Here is a 19,774-nt window from a genome sequence, read left to right as displayed (position 1 = left end):
TTGTGTTGGTCTAACAGACTTCGGTGTGATAATGACGTCATAATTAGACACGGTGTGATGCGGACCTCAGTCTCTTGGAGCTGCCGCAACTAATGCATTTCGTCTGAAAGCTGTCACCCACCCTCTTACCGACAACCAAAATATTGTCATCTGTGCTGTCGCCAGCGTCACTTCACCGTCCGCTTTCTATGACCTACCGCAGACATTCCGCTGCCGGCCCGGCCTGGTGATGACGGTCAACTTCCTCTACCTGGCCAATGACATCGACGACTCTGCCACGCTGAGCTTCTACGACGGCACCGCCGTGACCTCGCCGCTGCTGGGCACCTTCCAGGTCAGTCCAGGAACGTTCTGCGCCACATACTCTACGACAGTCAGGTGTTCTTAACGGAGTGTGATTGCTTTGTTCGTTCTTAGATTGGGATCAAATCCAGCTACCCTCCAGGTAGCTGAAGGGCATGATGCATCCGGCTTGTTTTTACTGAAAGGACAGTGTTTTGTCATGCGTTTTTACAAAAGTATGCCAGTGAAGTAACTCATTATGAGACACATTTGTAATTATGGCACCAGTCTTACCCTCTGAGTGGTTTCGACAGATCCGTAACGGCACCCGACCTCAGAGCGTGGTAACCACGAGGAACAATCTGTTGGTGACGTTCAGCGCCCGGAACGAGACGCAGACCGAGGTCCTGATGGCCATCACCGCCGGCGACGGTACGCTGCGTGTGTCGGCTCTGTTGTTCACTTCGCTATTGGGAGCGTGACCTCTTGAACTGCTTTCTTAAAAATAAAAGCTTTAACCTAGAATAAGAAAAAAAATGCCGTTATATTGTGCTATTATCTGGGTCGCAATACCTCATCACTGCTTTCTGGGGGACAACATATAGACAGATAAAAGAGTGAATGATGGCCTGAGATGGTGCGCTATCTTTGTTTGTTTGTAGTTAGGTATAGAAAGTTGATCAATGTTCAGTGGTCATTACTATAAAGATTATCTGGAATTAACGCTCCTTGATATCGTCTCTCCCGCAGGAAAGGCGCACGATCTGAACGTCTCCAGTTCAATCATCGCCAACAACAACGGGCGTGGCATCGCCATCGAGAACATCCGCTCTTTGGTGCACATCCACCGCACGATCGTGGCCAACAACTCGCACGTGGCCGGCGTGCACGTGCTGGGAGGCGCCGGTGACGTCAACATCACGTGGTCGCACATCAGCGGAAACCTGGGCGATGGAGTGAACGTAACGTACGCGGGCGGAAACCAGAACATCTCGTGGTGCGACATCCGCGCCAACTCGGGACGCGGTGTGTCTGTCTGGTTCAACGAGACCCGCGAGCGGGTGGCGTTCGCTCAGGAGCTGGTCGTGTCGTACTCGAATATCTCTGCCAATCTGCAGCAGGGCCTGTTTGTCGGTAACTACTGCCGCTCTGCCTTCGTCAACATCAGCGGAAACGTGTTCTGGAATGGGAAGGGGGACGCTGTAGATATCTGGTCCTGCTGGAATGAGACCTACGATCCGTTGAAGCTTCAGGTCGGTCACAACCGCTTCATTGCCAACGAGAAGCTTGCCATCAACATGGCACCGGTCGCTAACATGGTCGGGACTATCGAACATAACTTCTTCTTTGAGCAGCGGAAGGCCACGATGCGTATTTTTAGCGGAGACACACCGGATGTGGAACTTCTCCCAGTGCGACTGAAAATATCCGACAACTACTTTGAAAGGAATCGCGGAATATACGTCGTCAGCATTGGAGCATCTCAGTTTGTTCGTTCATCTCGACAGAACATTCTCTTCACTCGTAACTTCCTGCTGCGAAATACTGTAGCCGAGCCTTTCCCGAGCCTGAACCCACGTAACCGTGTGTCCGCAGTCGTCACCGTTTCGTCGGCCACAGCGATCGTCTATCGAAACATCCTGCAGAACCCGGGCTCTCGCTACGAGCTCGGTGTTCACTTCGAGGATCAGAGCTCCAACGCCAACGCCTCCCACAACTGGTTTGGCTACAAACGCTCCACAGATGTGTACGACCGCATCTTTGACCGCAAGGACCGCTACAACTTGGCCAGGGCGGACTTTGAGCCATTCTTGCTGAGCGAAAACGATCCGGACTCGTCTCTGTTGTCTCTGAACGAGCAGTTTGTACCGAGTTTCGGGCCGAACGAGCAGGGAGAGATCGGAGGCGAGATCGACGGCCAGGTGGTGCTGCCTGAGGGCACTCTGAAGGTCACCCGGGACATCTTCGTCCGTCCCACAGGACGACTGACCATAGCGTTCGGTGTTCGCCTGCTCTTCCCACATAGCGTCGGTAAGTTCTTAACCTGAAACATACGGCAACTAATAATTGGCAGATGATGGATTATTTTACTCGTGTTCGTTTTGTCATTCTTGTCTGTTGCACTTTAGCTGGCGGCAATGCTTTCAAATAATTATCTTGCTACTACATATGTCATGATCCTCGTCTTAGTGTTGAGCTGAAGGAGTGTATCGATGTTCATGTCATATCAGTATTTGCCTCCCTGAACACTGATATTTCACCCACTCTTATTCACTGCTGATCCCAATCTCCCAGGTATGATGGTGGCTGGGCACCTCCACGCTGAAGGCTCTTCACTGGCAGATGAGAAGCGCATCACCTTCGGCCTGCAGGAGCGCGGCATCCGCAGTAACGTCAGCCTGGCGCCAGTTCGGCTGGTCGGCGGCAAGACGGATCGTGAGGGACGACTCCAGGTAGCGAGTGGGTCACGATCGTGCAGTCACAGTGGCTTGGGGAGCATGTACGGGACGGGCTCGGTGTGTTGCTTGAACGCCATCAAAGCTCGGGATATTTCATGGCGTGCGACTATTTAACGTTTTTATCTTCGGTGCTTTTGGACTACCCGACCCACTGAATAGAAAGTCTGTCGTAACTATACTCGTATACTCTCAGAGCACTCATCTTACGCACGTATGAATTAGATCTGTAGGTAAATCGTAGCTCACTCCGACATCCATCGCCAGGTGCTGATCGGTAACGAGTGGGGCACGGTGTGTAACCACGGCTGGAGCCGCCTGCCGGCCTCGCTGGCCTGCCAGCAGCTCGGCTGGGTGCTCAACCCCGCCGACTGGACCGTCGATCCGCACGACCTGCCGCCCGACGACAACCTCGACACCCGAGTCCTCATGAGGTGAGCGAGAGCCAGCCGCGGCTTCATGAACTGCTTTTAGCTTAAGGATAGCTTGAGTAGGTTTTGGTGGAAGGTAGAGGGTCATGTTGCATATCTCTGCCAAGTTTTCGTTAAACAAGTTTATGCATGTGCGCTTATTCTCAGTAATCTAGTCGACTCTCTGACCTTTGTCGGGCACTTGAATACGGCGATTCCTAGTAACTTATCGGTGTCCAACCTGTCCGCAGTTCGGTCCAGTGCTCCCCGACGGACACGGACCTGACCCGGTGTCAGTTTGAGGGCTCCGAAGATATCGAGAACACCTGCTCCCACCAGCGTGATGTCACTCTCCGCTGCTATGACGTCACGTGGGCGGGCGTTCGGTTCGGAGTGCCCTCGAAGAAGAATATCCTGAAGAATGTTCAGATGGAGAGGGCGGGACTGGTAGATTATTCCACCTACACATTCGGGCCCGGTGAGTGACGGCGAACTGCTGAGTGATTTGCGACACTAGCATAACGGATGACGGCTCCTATCATTCACTGTGTTTTGGGGACGTTTAACAACAATTTTTTTTTTAATTTACTCTAATCATAGTTGATACATATAATATAAGGTCAAATATAAGGTGATGTTATGCAATTGTGAATTATTTATTACTAGTCGATTATTTCCATATGTCCTTCCATGGCTTTGTCTTTCGTCCGTACACAAATAAGTTCAACGGCCGGCGGTTTCAGCGCTCCGGCTGGACTTCAACCACCACGTTTTGGAGCATGTGACGCTGAGTCACAATGACGGCGACGGACTGGGCATCATGTACTCGGACATCTACAAGATAGACGACGTCAACCACTTCAAGCACGTCGAGTCTCGCTACAACCGCGGCCACGGGATCGCGATGCGAACCGCTTGGCTGGATATGACCGGTTAGTTTTGGAGACCCTCTGGGCCTGGGGCGCTCTTTGGGGCTGTTGAGGCTGGGTCAGTGAAGTGTGAATGGATCTGATTGGTTATTTGGTGATACTTGGGACGAATGAGCAAGAACGTCTTGAGTCGGATGGTGGGTTCGTAAGCCTTCTGAAAACATTATCAATACATTAAGCAGCCTCTTACTTTGTAACCTCGAGTACCTCAGTATGTCCGATGGGTACTAGAACACATTCTCATGGCTTCCTCGTCTGTTTCAGATTGTAGGCTGATGGGGAACCAGCAGTCGGGTCTGCACTACGAGCCGTCTTTGAGCCGCTCCGAGCAGAGGGAGCTGGTCAGGTGGATCGCCGAGGCGCCCGAGAGGAAGCTCCTGCTGCCCTCTGCCGACAGCAATATCGTGCTGAAGCAGGATGAGCCGGTCTACCTGATCACCATGGGCACAGAGCGGGCCACGGACAAAGTCTTCAATGTCAGGGTGAGGCAATGCGGACATCGTGTGATGCTAACTTTGTCAGTATAAAAGACGCATCCCCTGACCATGCACAGGGATAGAACTTTCGCTGGGTCTACTTTGTTTGCCAAACAACTCATCTTTTGCTTTGCAATGTGCTGTGATATTATTATGCTCTTCTGTGACTAGTATTGATTAGTTTGCTTGGACGTCTTCTCTGACAGACTGCTCGTGAAAACGTCATCGGAATCCAGGTGTTGAACCCGGGTGCCGAGGAATCTTCTGAAGACGTGCACGTTTACGACTACTACAAGATACAGCCCGATGTCGAGGTATCGTTGGTATTGTCTGGGAGATGATTTGTCTGTGAATTTCGGTTATTAACACGTTTAAAGTATTCTACCACATTCATTCACACCTGACCTGCTGGACTGAGGTGTTCTTATAGTCCTGTTTAGCCGCTGGCATTGACGCTTTGCCGACCCGACGCAGGTGTGGCAGCTGCGGAGGGACTTTTTGGTCTTCCCGGTGAGCTCGTCCAGTTACCAGGTGGTCATACGCTACCTGGCGCCGGGGAGGACCAGGGGAGGCGCCGTCCTACTGCTCACCGCCGTCAGACGTGAGTACCTACAGCTGGTTCCCATGTAGCCCCGTGTTTTGTCCCGTCTCCCTGTGTACATTATAATCATGTGCCCCTTAGCAGATGGAAGTTTGCAACTCGTAACGCAGGCGCTATGTTTGGTCCAGCAAAGCTTCTTTTGTTGCGCAACTCAATTTTAATTAACGGTGACGAAACATAAATGGCGAGTTCATTATTTTGAGAAGCTCACCTAATCGATTTTTAATCCTGGACTTATCCCTGTTCCGGAGACCCGGGGTGTGGCGTTCCAGTGTGCGATCACACAGTTGTCTGTCTCTGCAGGCTCGGACGTGCTCAACGAACGTCCGACCTCTCTGCTACGACGGATGGTCATCCCGGGCAGAACGCCCCGCATCAGACTCTTCAAGTCAGCCGTGGAAAACAACAGACGCGGCATCTCGGCGCATTTCTACGACAGGTGAGCACGGTTTGGGGGCGCGTGACGCAGCTGATGTCCGTCGTATCGTGGACCTGACGCCGTTCGGCATGTGTACGCTGCTGCACAAAACTTGGTACTTAGTCAGCTGGTCACGATTATTTTACTGGCTCGTCGGACACTCATTTATTCAGAATTGTTCTCACGGAATGTCATGAACCATGGACATTGGACAATGAGACACGTCACAGATGCCACGTGGCGTTAAGTTCAAACGGCATATGTTCAAAGGAAAATGTGGAAAACACTGCAAACCATGCTAAAGAACTCGCGTAACAATCAGTTTCGCAATTGTAAATACTTTAGAGGATACTTGTGCTGTCTTGACTGTTACAGGCACCTTGGTCTTAACAAGATTCTTCAAGAGTCTTCGATTTCATTGTCTCATAGGTCACCAACCTTTATGTAATGAAACGGGAGGCATCCAGCCGATTTGGCACTTGGGTTGCTTGCTCCGTCCCTTCTCGCTGTCCTGATGTGACACGCCGTACTTTCTTTCGATATCGATGTTATCACCTTTTTTCGAAATTCCGAGGACGGAATTTTTCCAAGGTTGTTTCTGATGTGACACGCCGTACTTTCTTTTGAACCGAAATCGATGTTATCACATTTTTTTCGAAATTCCGAGGACGGAATTTTTCCAAGGTTGTTTCTGATGTGACACGCCGTACTTTCTTTCGAACCGAGTTTCATGTAACACGCTGCCCTATCTCCGAGCCGTGTGGGCCGATCGATTCCAATCGATTCGCTCCGCTGCTCCCTATAAAAGCAGCGGCGACGCGGACGCGGGGACACTACGCATTCGTTCACTCACGCTGGAGGACTGTCAGTCATTCGCGGTGTGTGATCGTTCGGTGTGAGAATCGCCGTCGATACCGGGCTGACTGGTCGGCTTCTTGACCCCCCTGCGACCGACAACTATCATGTAAGTCCGGCAGCGCGTCGCCGGTCATTCGGCGGCATTAGATTCTCCAGCCTATCGAATGCTTTATTTTTGGCCCACTAACATAAAATCTGAATCTGTCAATTGATTCAAATATCTCGGTAAATGGTCACTTACTCGTGGAGTTCAGACTTCTGCATCATTTTGTGTGCGTACTGTTAACGTCGTTATAAAGAGTTGTGCAAATCTCGTACCCACTATAACGCCTTCGCTTGCTCTGAAGTTAGTTTATGTCTGTGTGCATTCACGTGTGTATGACGCGGATTGTGCATGTCAAATATGTCGTGCTCCAACTGCCACCCCTACTCCCTCCTCCTGAAATTAGCACGTAACATACAATATAACCCACTGACGAAACTAGACTATGATGGCGAATGAGGGGCTATAACGAAAGGGAGATGATCGAAGCGATGGGTTGACGAGGTCGGGTAGATGAGTAGAGTAGATCGGGTTTCAGAAATTGTGGTCTATAATTGGGTAGCAAGGCTAACAAATGATATATCTCGGTCAAATATCAAGGGGAGTGGGTCGATTTGAGCGTTGAGGATCTGGGGGTTGTCCTCTTATTACTTTGCTATTAACCTGTCGTCATTAGCTCATACTAACGCTTGGATGACGTCAACTGACAATACCAGATAATTTCCGTAATCAACATCTTGTTTTAAAAAAAAAAAAATCTTCAGAGCTCAGCATGCCATTTGACGGTGGTTTTCCTGTATGCATTCGCAATTATCCGGATAGTTGTTACTTGCTAGTAGGTCTCAGTTCGCTTATTCATCAATTGCAGCTCAAGGAGGTTCAAAATGAAACACCTTCCCAGATTTGAAGTAATGATTCAAGTAACCGGCCCTACCGATTTACTGAATTCCGCGGTTCGAACTAAACATGTTTCGCCACATTCCCTCCTACATTGACGAGAGCCATATTTCATTTTGTACTAGCATACTTTACAATGGCGTAGTACTCAGAAACTTTGCAGTAAGTTCATTATTGATGAATTAAAAATGAAAGGCTGATTTTAACAGAACTGAAGTAAATAACGAAAAGTAATGAAAACTTGAGTTACAGACCGTAATTACTAACAATCGTGATTACAATCCACGAAACCTCTCAACATGTTACAAACAAGTTACGACAACCTTATAAATTACTAACTATTTCACCAAGAAAACCTTGCAAATTGACAACGAACCCAGAGCGCTCTATTATACGAAGTTTCGGAAGTTTAAGCAAACATGTCAGGTAATTTCCGCCATAAACTGAAAATCCCCCCTGGTACTACTTTTTCGTAGTTACAATCGTGCGAACGGGCAGCGATGTAAAACAATGAACCATTCTGGCTTAATTATTTATTACTATCATTTAAACTCCTACGTTTCCAACAAAGCAAATTACGCAATGCTGTCAGTCAATTACGCCCTATACACGCTTTCAATGTTTTGCGGCTGAACGTTTTGCATTCTATTTCATATAATACGTCATGGTTAAGTGCGGAGTACGTTGATTTCCAACTTTACTATTTCTAGGTAAAGGCACGTTTTCTAGATGCAACCCAGGCATAGAAAACGCATGATCAGGAACAGATATAGTGTCTAGTTTTATTACTAGTTAACTTCCCCTTAAAACGTAAAGCGACGCCCGCTGTAGCATTTTGTGATGAATGCTACATTTCGGTACAGTGGCTCTCAGCAGTGAAATTGATGCCAAAGGGGCATTACGTAGAAGTCAATTTATTCTATTGTCAACCTGTTCTGTTGTTCTTGTTGAAGAACCCTCTTATTGTCATTCAGTGTGACTGGTAAATTTGGTTAACTACGTCAATATAACTTTGCCTAATTCAGTAATCTCCAGACGCGCCGTTCACCCAATTAGTCGCAGCCGCTTAGTTTCGGGGACGCCGTATCATTATCATTTAGTAATGTCCTATACTTGCTGAAGGACCATTCACCTAATTGACATTCAGTGCGTCTGGCATATTTGGTAAACTACGTCAATATCACTCCGCCAAACTCAACAGAATTCCAGGCGCGCCGGTTCGCCTATTTAGCGTCAGCCATTTAGTAGGGGACGCCGCATCGTTATCATTTATGTAAATTGTTAGTGCAGCAGATAACCGAACGATTTTGGGACCAAGTCAATAAGATAAACAATCATTGTCAGTTGGCTCCATTCCTCTATTCAGCGACTAATTTACGGGACAACAATTGTAGTGGTTAAGAGATACATATACGGCCTGGCGTTACACCAGCCGCCCTTACCAGGAAATAGTCCAGTCGTTACCATTATATCGAATGGGGTAGATTATTACTACTAATTGTCATTATTGACATCATGCCCTGCGCCAGTGAGAGATGCGACGAGTCCACTTCTAGGTCACATGTAATAGTGTGTGACGCCTATTTACTGTAAAGTTTCTACAGCACCAGCCCAGATCTCCTGACTGCTCTGTGAGCGCTGGGTTTACTGCCCCCCCATAAATGAGACAGCGACGGCTGGCCATGCGTGGCCGTAATTACCTCTCCATGGAAGCGAGCTGAAGCGTGTTGGTACGGTATACACAATCGACTGGATTACACTTTTCCAATTGTCGGAGAATGAAAAAAATTATCAGCTAATGGTGGCCAGTGTGGGGGGTTGAAGAAAAGAAGCGGTATGATCAAGCAAGTTAAAGATGTTCCGGGCGTACTCCCGAGGTGGTAAGATATTCCGGGCGATTCCCGAGGTGTTACAGGTGTTCCGGGCGTACTCCCGAGGTGGTAAGATATTCCGGGCGATTCCCGAGGTGTTACAGATGTTCCGGGCGTACTCCCGAGGTGGCAAGATATTCCGGGCGATTCCCGAGGTATTGAAGATGTTCCGGGCGTACTCCCGAGGTGGTTAGAGTTCCGTGACCCGCAATAGGTCACGACAAAGTGGTATCGCATGTAACGGGGCTGTATGGTGGTGCCATGATTAGCCGCATGGAGGGGGCTACTAATTTCTGGGATCCACTTCCGAAGTATGGTTGCTGTGTGAATGTGGTTATTACTAGCTCATCACGGAAGCTCCTAATTGCCTTCAGAGTAGGCCCACTCTGTAGTCAATTTTGGGCTATAGGCTGCTTCCAGGATGACCTGGATAATGAACGAGAGGTGCATGAAGGTAATAATGTCAGTTGCGGAAGCCCAGAGATAATGATGCTAGCTGCCCATCCCGACCATTAAACACTTGCCAAAAAGTCAGATGAACTACCCTTGATCGATATTGTTTATGACCGCTCTGAGTGGGCCTGTATTGCCCGGGCGTGTCCACCAGTCGCACAGCATCACCAGCTGCTCGTTTATGACGCTGAACAGTGAAATCGATACGCAATCCCAGAGAGAATAGCACGGCTCTCAGTACAGCCGACCGACAGTGTGCAGGTGCCACTGCACTCATCGCTTGGTAACAATCCAAATCGGTAATCGTTTTACAGCCGCGCCGAGCCGCGCGCGCCGCAGGACCGGCGAGGCGTCATTTTATTGTGATTGTTGTCTCGTTCCACCCAGTACAGAATTGACAAGTGTCACCACACGTACTTGACCGATACAACTTTAGCTCGGAACGAACGAATTAGTAACTTGCCTTTAGCCTGTTCTCTCCGCGCGTCTAACAAAGTCTCATCAGGTCACCAAAGTCGACAAGTTTCGAGAGGAAACCGGTACTTGGACAAGTGTGGCCGTGATCACTCGTCGTGTCCGCTAGCCGTTTTATGGCATGAACGCCGAAGCGATAGTTGTCGAAACCAAACAGCCTCCTCTCTCTCCCTCCCTCCCTCTCTCTCTCTCTCTCTCTCTCTCCCTCTCTCTCTCTCTCTCCCTCTCTCCCACTCTCTCTCCCACTCTCTCTCCCACTCTCTCTCCCACTCTCTCTCTCTCTCTCTCTCTCTCTCTCTCTCTCTCTCTCTCTCTCTCTCTCTCTCTCTCTCTCTCTCTCTCTCTCTCTCTCTCTCTCTCTCTCACTCACTCACTCACTCACTCTTATTCTCTCTCTTTCACTCTCCCTCTCTCTCCCTCCCTCTGTCTTCACAGTTCCGTAACGTGCTTGTAGTGAAACAGTAAATGGGGCTATTGAGTTTTCCTGGCATTATTGGTGCGCTTTGTTTGGTTTAATTTACCTATGATGCGTAGGCACTGAACGTTTACCGAGATATGAGAGTGCAAATTGACACAATTCAGACTTTAACAAAATTAGTCAGTCACGACAGCTTGTTGCTTTTATGCATTTTGGGCTTTGGGAATCTAAACTGCTTAATGATCTGCCGACAAACTGACGGGCGAGCGTGAGAGGCGTTACGCGGCGGCGATGATGTCGAACAAAGAAAACAGGAAGACTAGTTGAGAGCATCACGACCAGAACCAAAGGAAACAGGAAGAAAATCACGGTACCACGACAAAAATCGGCATCGACACCTCAACATCGCATCATCACATCGAAATATCAATCCATTAATCGGAAACGCCGCGTAACACTGACCCCAGTCGTCTTCAGTGACCTGGCTCTGGTACCGGTGTCTGTCTAGTTGACCTGGACTTGTCTGACCTCTGCTGGCCCTGGGCCATAACTTTCTTTCGGGGCTCATCCAGATGACGGCGTTATTTCTTCCTATCTTACTGATCTCCAGATACTGCTCTGTGAAGTTGGCCTGATCCTTGCTTGTCTCTCCTTTGACCTCCCGGTCTGCCTAGCCCATGTGTTGTCCTCGGTCCTTCTAGATAACCTGTTCGTCATGGCGCGTTTCGTCGGTCGCCGGCAGCAGCTCTCCGCCGTTCCCTCTGCGGTACATGGGTCCTCCGCTGCGGGCCGTGTTGTACGAGCCACACTGGGCGCACTTGAGACCCACCACGTGAAACGGCGCCACACTGGTGGCCTGACAGTCACGGCACAGCACCGACGCCAGAAGGTGTCGGTACTGGCTGGGCATCGCGGTCTGCTGCACCGCCTTGTCCAGCTCCCTCCAGACGGGCTGCATCTCCAGCATGGAGACGTTGCACAGCGGACAGGAGAACAGTCCGTGCTGCAGCATCTGCTGGCGGCAGGCCTCGTGCAGACTGTGGCCGCACCTGTTGACGTGCACGGCGGCCCGCGAGGAGTGCAGGTCATCCAGGCAGACGGCGCAGTCGTCCAGGGCGGCCGCCGGCCGACACTGGTGGCTCTGCCGCTCGGAGAGGGGGTAACAGCTGCCGCACTGCGCACAGTGGAACGTCTTCTCACGCGGACCGACGCGACACAAGCCACACTCCTCACAGTGGTACTGGTCCCGGGACTTATCATACAGCCGGCAGATGGAGCAGAAGTACTCCCCGAACTGAACACCGCAGCGCTCGCAGGCGCCACTCACACCCTGACGAAGATCACATGCACCACACTGGATCTCCGTCACCTCGAACCGGTTCAGCGTGTGCACCTCGGCGGCGTCATGGCAGAGTCGGCACCAGTAGAGTCGGCCGCAGCAGGGCGCCACCAGACGCGCCTTCCGACGGTAGTGCTCGCAGCCGAGCTGCTGCTGAACGTCCGTCTGCGCTGTCGAAGAGTTCACAGAGTGTACGTCGGCCATGTCCAGATGATTTTGATAAGATGAGATTGGCGTTCGGTCACTTTTAGCGTTCTTATGTCAACAGCAAATCTACCACCAGTTTCACTAGTGACTAGACCAGTGCTGAACGTTCCACTCACTTGTAGAGATTCTCTCGGACTGGCGTCGTTGTGGTCTAGGGTACGCTGGCCCAACTCGCCTCTTATCTTCTCAGGGAGCAGCCCGGGCGCCCGCTATCGGCTGGAGGGTATCTGTGGCACGAGGCATTGTGCTGGAGTCCGTTTGAACCCTGACCCGTCCACGAGTCAGTTGTTATCGGACGTCCATTTGCATGCTATGGAGACCTTTGGATCGGATAATGGGAACCACGGATGGTGGTCTTTGGACTTGTTCGAAAGTCGAAACTTTTGCCAGCTCAAGTTATGGGTGATTTAGACTCTTGATTCTCCAAACCGCTGCAGCTGGACAATTGCTGCTTGTTCGTTGATAAACAGTCTTATGATTTCCTTGGTAGTTTCCTATGAAATAAACATACGTAAGTGTGACTTCACTTTTTTTAAACAGATGTTTCAAATGATTAGGACATGATGGAGATGCCAGGTTCTTCGTATTATGTTGCTAACATGTATGACATTGCACATGAGCCCATGGCCCACATATCCACAGTTATTGCAGACCACCTTTTGTTTCAACTCAGATGCCACCTCATTTGTTATGCGCACCCACCCCTTGCCGTTTTTATTGACTATCCCGCTCCACCGTTACGCAGGTACCGCGGGGACCTGCACGAGCTGCGTCTTAGACGGTCCAACCAGTCGATCGAGGTGTACGACTGCACCATCACCGGTAACCGCGAGCAGGCGGTGCTGCTGCGCTCCCCGCTCCGCGAGGTCACCTCTTCCAACATCTCCGAGGTCACCGTCATCGTCAACCGTACCACAATCGACGGAAACGGAGCCGGCCTCCAGCAGATCTCCAAGTCAGTAAAAGGTTTTCAGAGCTACGAAGCTAATATTTTTGCCCGGTGCCGGCGTGATCCTGGAAGGTACTTTATTTATCATGAGCTCAGGTACCCAGCGCTGATTCTTGTTTTTTATACTTTTACGACCTTTGGGTATTGCAAACGACAAGATCATTTTGCTGATGAAACTACGACGGAGCTTCAGTGAATGCTGACGTTCCGCTGCAAAAGTGTGCGCTACTTTGTAGATTCTTAGCGTTTAGCAGTGTTTATCCGAGCACACGCAACAAGCTCATCTCTTTTCCCGCAGCAACCTGTGGCTGTCCAACAACCTCTTCCACTGGGTGTTGCACAACAACACCATCTCCTCCAGTGGACGGGGCGGCGTCGAGCTGAGCCTGCCGTACGTCTGGCAGTACAACGAGAACTTCACCCACTCCATCTACATCAGCGACAACGCCTTCAGACACAACTCTGACCTCCGGCTGTCCGTCGGCGGACACTTCTCTCGGGTACAGCTCAGCGGCAACAGCCTCACAGACAACACCGCCGCGGGACCCATGATCGCCATCTCAGGCATGGAGAAGGAGTTCCTCATCACCGACAACACCATCCGCAACAACCGGGCTCCCATCGTCATCGATATACACTCCGACAGCCAGACAGCCGTCATCGGGAACGTCAGTGCCGAGGTGACGCGCAACGTCATCCGCGACAACTCTCCGCCGCTGACGTCAGGCGAGGAGATGGACCTCGCCAGCTACGTGGTGGCCGTGCGCGGCGTGCAGCCGGTGAACGTGACAGACAACGTGCTGGCCACGAACGGCATGCGCTACGTGCTGCTGGCCGGCAGTCGGGTGTCCGGCCTAGGTACCGCCATGGACGCGCGCCGCAACTGGTGGGGTACCCGCGAGCCCGCGGAGATCCGCCGGCTGGTCGTCGACTTTGACGACCGGGCCGGGTACGTGCCGGTGACTTTCAGTCCGTTCCTGACGCAGAGTTATGTGGGCGCGCCGCAGCAGCAGGACCGGGGCTCGGACGGCCCGATGGATCTGGACCGACTCGGCGGCAGACTCACACAGAACCTGACGCTCAGGTGGGTAGACGAACGGCGTGCACTCACGTTGGCGGCGTGCAGCGCGCCGATGCCGAGATGCGAAATGTACTCACTTATGTTGTTCTTAAATTAGTCATCGTTTGAACCCTGCAATGAATGGCCTGAAATAGAGCTGTGTTACGCTTCTCAGAGTTCGATCCTCTGGGGTCTACAATTAACATCCATCACTTTCTTCGCTCAGTTGTCCATACTTTGGCACTAAGTAACTAGCATTCTTACTCTTACGACTTCCTTAGAATGTCTGTTTTACACACCCCTTTGAACTACCACTCCGTGTCTCTCAGGAGCCGTCCGGAGCCGTACCTGGTGTGGTCGGACCTAACTGTGATGCCGACAAGCACACTGCACCTGGAGCCGGGCGTCATCCTCGAGTTCCACCCGGGAGTAGGGCTTCTGGTGCTGGGAAGACTGATGGCCATCGGCAACGAGGAGCGAAGGATTGTGATGAGGCCGGTGTCTCTGCGAGGCGATGGTGAGGGTCGGAAGAGGAGCTTGCCGCCGGGTGTGAGCAGGTTGAGGGCCTCGAGTGAGGTGTTGGAGAATCGTCGAGGCGAAAGAAATTCTCGTGACTTGTCACGGAACTCACGAGCTGAAAGAGACACTCGTGAAGTCGCCCTGGGCGAGGCGGAGGATCAGTACGGCGGTCCGGTGGGCCAGACCGCTCCGGAGTGGCGCAACCCACCGCCCGGCGCGGCCATACGCCAGCCGCTCCCCGTCCGTCTCTGCACCCCGGGCAACTGCACGGGCTCCAACGGCTTTCTGGAGCTGTTCAACCGCACCACGCGCCAGTGGGTGCCTGTGTGTGACCGGCACTTCTCCGACCGCAACGCCGAGGTGGTGTGCCGCCAGCTGGGCCTCAGCGACGTGCACGTGCACGTGGCACGCGGTCAGAGGACAGAGTTCACCGAGCTGACGCTGCGCTGGGTCACCTCCTGGTCGGAGCCGATCCAGTGCTCCGGCCAGGAGCGCCGTCTCGGCGACTGCCACCTGCGGCAGACCGGCCGGGAGCCGGACCCGACCGGCGCACCGTACGTCTGTGACTGGCTCGACCCGTTCGTGTTCGTCGACTGCGGCTCGCCGGTTCCTGTGGAGGCCGCCCGCGCCTGGGGAGGGGTCCGCTTCTCTCCGGGCCGGCTGGAGGAGGCGCTGCGCAGGCCCGAGGACGCGCCCCTCTCCGTGATGCGTTATGTGGACGTGGTGGGCGCCGGACGCCAGCACGGCCTGCCGTCACCAGCTGTCCTCTCCGTGCGCCGCGCGCCCGACGTGCAACACATCCGCGTGACCGACAGCCTCGACGACGGCGTGGCGGCCGTCAGCCCCGAGCAGTCCATGGAGCTGCTGTACCTCAGCGTCAGCGGTAACCTGGGCGTCGGCGTGAGCATGGCGATGCTGACCGGGGAGGCGCGCAGCGCGGGACACAGCTCGTTTGTGCCCGTGCAGAACGTGACACTGCCCTACAGCGTGTTCGGCATGCTGGACGTGTGCGACTCGGTGAAGGAGGTGGTGGTGCGGGAGCGCGTGCTGCTCCACTACAGGTACGACGACAGACCGGTGGACTGCGTGAAAATCTTCAAATCGGCCGCCGAGGTGAAGACGCTAGGATTCCGGTGAGCACTTACCTACACTCAGTGTGGTTGGATTGAATTTTTATATTGGATACTAGCTGTCATTAGCCGTTTTAACGACGGGCTATCCGGCGAATGCACTTAATTTGACCAAATTTGCACCTTATCTCTTTTACAGCAAATATCTTCATTTTATGAATTTATTTCAGTGTTTTAATCGATGATACTCTCTGATAATATGACAAAGGAGGCATGTAAGCAAGTAGTGCAACCCTAGCTGATAGCTTCTAAGAGATACACTGAACCTAATTTGACCAAATCTGCACCTAATCTGCACCAAATGTGCGCCAAATGTGTACCAGATGGCCGTCGTGAAAACGGCTATTTTCTAGCTGCCACGATTTTTCTACTTTTAAAATACCTATTGCAGATATATTCCCAGCCTCCATGTGCGTCTTTTTATTCACCTTTTCTGTTCTCACATGATCGTATTCGCTTTCAGGCTACTGCAGTTCAACCTGGCCAACTCGAGCGACTTCCCTGACCTGGCTCCCGACTCGATCCGGCTGTTTGACGGCGACATCTGGAACGTGACGTCGATCCTGATGTCGGAGCTGACGTACGCCAGCGTCGCCGACAGCGTGCTCTTCCACACGACCAACGAGACGACGCTGAGCGTGCAGTGGCACTCGAGCGGCGGTCACAGCCGGCACGGCTTCATCGCAGAGGTCGTCACCCTGCCCGTCTCCTCCATCGGCTTCAGTGAGTGTGGAACGCGAGAGCTGCGGGGATGACGCGATCCCTGAACCTGATGCGACAGGGATCTTTAGTGATAATATTTCGTATATGATGCAAGATAAAAACACCATATCCAACCTGATAAAGGAAAATGAAATTAAGTATTGACTTTCCCAGGTGGTTTTGATTGAAATGTGTGTGAACTAAGTAGCGTATCAGTGTTTTTTCTTCTTTTTTTTTTTTGCTCGTGCTGTATTCTGGCCTACCAAAGAATGGTGGTTCTTTATTTGTTTGCTTCATTCCAGGCCGTGAGGTGATGCACAACATCTCCTTCTCGGAGATATTCGATAACGAGGGCGGCGCTGTGACGTACGTCGGTGCTGGCGAGATCAACCCCACCGTGACCATGGAGTGGAACCGGATCACCAACAACGGCAGGCACATGTACGGCAACTTCAGCACGGCCAGCGCCGCCGTCAGCATGGACGTCCAGAACATGCAGTACCTCTACTTCACGGTGAGGGAAACGGATATGGAGCGACGCGTTCTGCCTCACTGAACATTTTTCGTTGAGCTTGATGTCGCTACAACGCATGTTTCCATATAAAGAACATTTTATAAATCCCATTTGCATGAATTGTTACGACTGAAACTGAACAACCAACAAGACTAAGTAGCTTCAAGGGTGTGCAGAACACCGTCTTTTTATTTGAGTCCAGGATGTTCATGGTTCTTACACCGTTCAAGTGTGCAGACCATTTTTTTTTTTTCCTGTCGTTTGTTACGTGTTCCGTGATTGCAGAACAACCTGTTGCGGTACAACCAGGGCGGCCTGCGTCTGCTGGCTGACTCCAGTGGTCTGGCCACGGCTCTGAAGGCGCACATCAGCCACAACCTGTTCAGCGACACCCGGCAGCACCCGTCGCTGCTGGTGGAGGGCCGGCGTACATCGCCCTACCAGGAGGCCATCGTCTACTACAACTACATCACAAGGGCCGACTGCTTCTACCGCGAGGTCATTGAGTTTTCACAGGTACGCGGATGATAAAATATGTTACCTGTTGAAGCGTTATTCGACAGACAGTGAATTTGACAGTTCGTTTGTGACAAGATTATGAAGTTATATGCGTTATAATGTTTATATTGCGCATGACCTTTTGCTCTTTCGTAGCTAATGTCTTACTGGTTGTTTCTAATGACAGACACATTCCATACACCTGGTTACTCTAATGTATTTTTGCAGGTTGTTACCAATTTTACTCACAACCTCATCTATAACAATAACGGCTTTCACACGATGAAGGTGACTGGCTTTGAGCGCGTCCATCTGCCCATCTATCAGAGTTTTGTGCGCAACAGCTTCTACGAGTAAGTGCCGTTTGTTATAAGTGGATCCATCGATGACAAAATGCTTTTAAACGGTTTTAGATGATTTTAGATATGATTTTGCATGGCATTGCGGGAAATAGTTGATTTCAATCTACTTTTCAATAATCAACAACAACATCAATCAACTATTTACAACATTAACTAGTCAGCATCGCGGGAAAATGAATCAACTTTTCAATAATCAACAACAACATCAATCAACTATTTACAACATTAACTAATCAGCATCGCAAGAAAATGTTGATATACTTTCTCAGTAACCATTTATCGACTAATATACAACTGCTGGTAGTTGTTTCGCTCAGCACCCGCAATTCATATATGACCGTTTTACCGACGTGCTGCCTCGCCCCTTCAGAAACTACGCTACCGACGAGGATAACCGTACCACCATCCTGGTGAGCAGCGCCGGCCAGAGGTACGCCGAGAACGTACTGGTCAACGAGGACAACGACTACGAAATGGCCACCATCAACCGCACGCAGTACGTACCATCTTAAAACCGAGCTGAAGATACGATAAAGTAGGTGATGTGCAAATTTACGCACACTTCAGTAACAGGTCATTGGGTACTTGTCATGATGGTTATTTTGATTTTGTGTTTGCTGACGCTTGTTTCTTTCCCTGCAGAGAGGAGCTGAAAATGTCCAACTACAGGTCAGTTTCTGGCGTAAATCGCTGATCATATTTTCTTTTAGCTGGATATAAATTTGCGTACAGCGATGGAGATCGTAAGATAATTTGCTATTTCCGCATTATTAATGTTTTATAAGCTTATCATGCTTGTTTTATATGGCACAAGCAATGTTTATACATGTTTATATGTAGATATGTAACGCGAATCGTTTGAAATATTTTTGAGTTTCTGTTCGTTATTTATCCAGGTACGAGATCTGGAAGACGCCGCTGGACGCTCGGAGTAACTGGTGGGGCTACAACGAGACTCGGGCCATCCAGGGACGGATAAAGGACAAACTGGACTTCCACGGCCTGCTGCGGATCGACTTCAGGTAGCGTGCGCTAAGAGACAGAAGTACAATAGCATTGTCCTGTCGTAATTCTTGCTGATAATGATATCAACGAGTTCTGCTTTCAGATGTCTTCGCTAGTTTCTCATTTTCTACTGAGTGCTCTATCCACACACACTTCCGTCACCAGCCTGTCGTTTGTCCGCCTGCAGTCAGTTCCACATGAACAACTTTTCGCTGCTGAGCGACAAGTGTCCGCCCGGCTGGACTCTGGTCGACACCACGTGTTTCATCTACGTGCCGGCGCCGATGACGTTCGCCGAGGCCAAACAGTTCTGTCAGGTGAGGGCGGCCATACGGCGTTCGCTTCACTGATGAGACGTGATGAACGTGGCTGGCCTCGTTGCTAGATAGCTTGTCTTACTAATCGAGCTGTACGCTTTGGCATTCTGGCATGATTTTGTGTGGTTTAACGACCCTCATCAATTATGATTTAGGTATCTGCATATTTTTAATGCGACTTAAAGGAGTTAAATACGACATGAAGCTGCTGGAATACCTTAACACCGCATCGACCAACCGTTTCCATCACAGGGCGACAACGCGTCGATGCCGTACCTGCAGCGTCACACGGGTGAGCTGATCGGCTTCATCCGCGGCCAGCAGCCGTTCTACAACTGGCGTCTGGACCGGGTGTGGATGCAGCACCTGGACATTGTGCAGGGCTGCAGCTACTTCGTACAGCAGCGGGTCGTCAGTGGACCGTGCGACCTGCACCTGCCCTTCCTCTGTGAAATGGGTGAGTTTAGGGGGAGGGGGTACTGACCTGCACCTGCCCTTCCTCTGTGAAATGGGTGAGTTTGGGGGAGGGGGTACTGACCTGCACCTGCCCTTCCTCTGTGAAATGGGTGAGTTTGGGGGAGGGGGT

At 51.1% G+C, this 19,774-nt stretch overlaps 1 protein-coding gene across 1 annotated transcript in view; it reads left to right on the top strand.

Moving 5' to 3' along the window:
* The window catches only part of LOC122384341 (protein bark beetle-like), a 30,076-nt gene that overhangs the window by 6,230 nt on the left and 4,072 nt on the right, over positions 1-19,774 (top strand). The window contains exons 7-29 of the mRNA XM_043371665.1: positions 203-334; positions 597-714; positions 1,033-2,313; positions 2,578-2,735; positions 3,006-3,172; positions 3,400-3,626; positions 3,892-4,080; positions 4,342-4,559; positions 4,760-4,867; positions 5,028-5,154; positions 5,458-5,593; positions 12,878-13,087; positions 13,380-14,165; positions 14,471-15,793; positions 16,254-16,513; positions 16,795-17,006; positions 17,292-17,522; positions 17,733-17,857; positions 18,237-18,362; positions 18,509-18,535; positions 18,763-18,888; positions 19,059-19,188; positions 19,441-19,645. Of these exons, the coding sequence (XP_043227600.1) occupies positions 203-334; positions 597-714; positions 1,033-2,313; positions 2,578-2,735; positions 3,006-3,172; positions 3,400-3,626; positions 3,892-4,080; positions 4,342-4,559; positions 4,760-4,867; positions 5,028-5,154; positions 5,458-5,593; positions 12,878-13,087; positions 13,380-14,165; positions 14,471-15,793; positions 16,254-16,513; positions 16,795-17,006; positions 17,292-17,522; positions 17,733-17,857; positions 18,237-18,362; positions 18,509-18,535; positions 18,763-18,888; positions 19,059-19,188; positions 19,441-19,645 (6,622 nt within the window). The remainder of the gene's footprint in view (positions 1-202; positions 335-596; positions 715-1,032; positions 2,314-2,577; positions 2,736-3,005; positions 3,173-3,399; positions 3,627-3,891; positions 4,081-4,341; positions 4,560-4,759; positions 4,868-5,027; positions 5,155-5,457; positions 5,594-12,877; positions 13,088-13,379; positions 14,166-14,470; positions 15,794-16,253; positions 16,514-16,794; positions 17,007-17,291; positions 17,523-17,732; positions 17,858-18,236; positions 18,363-18,508; positions 18,536-18,762; positions 18,889-19,058; positions 19,189-19,440; positions 19,646-19,774) is intronic.

This window comes from Amphibalanus amphitrite, unplaced genomic scaffold (genome assembly GCF_019059575.1).
Source record: "Amphibalanus amphitrite isolate SeventyFive unplaced genomic scaffold, NRLGWU_Aamphi_draft 000186F_arrow, whole genome shotgun sequence".
NCBI classification, from domain to species: domain Eukaryota; kingdom Metazoa; phylum Arthropoda; class Thecostraca; order Balanomorpha; family Balanidae; genus Amphibalanus; species Amphibalanus amphitrite.
Note: the sequence above shows the minus strand (reverse complement) of the source record. Positions and strands in the feature narration are given on the sequence as shown.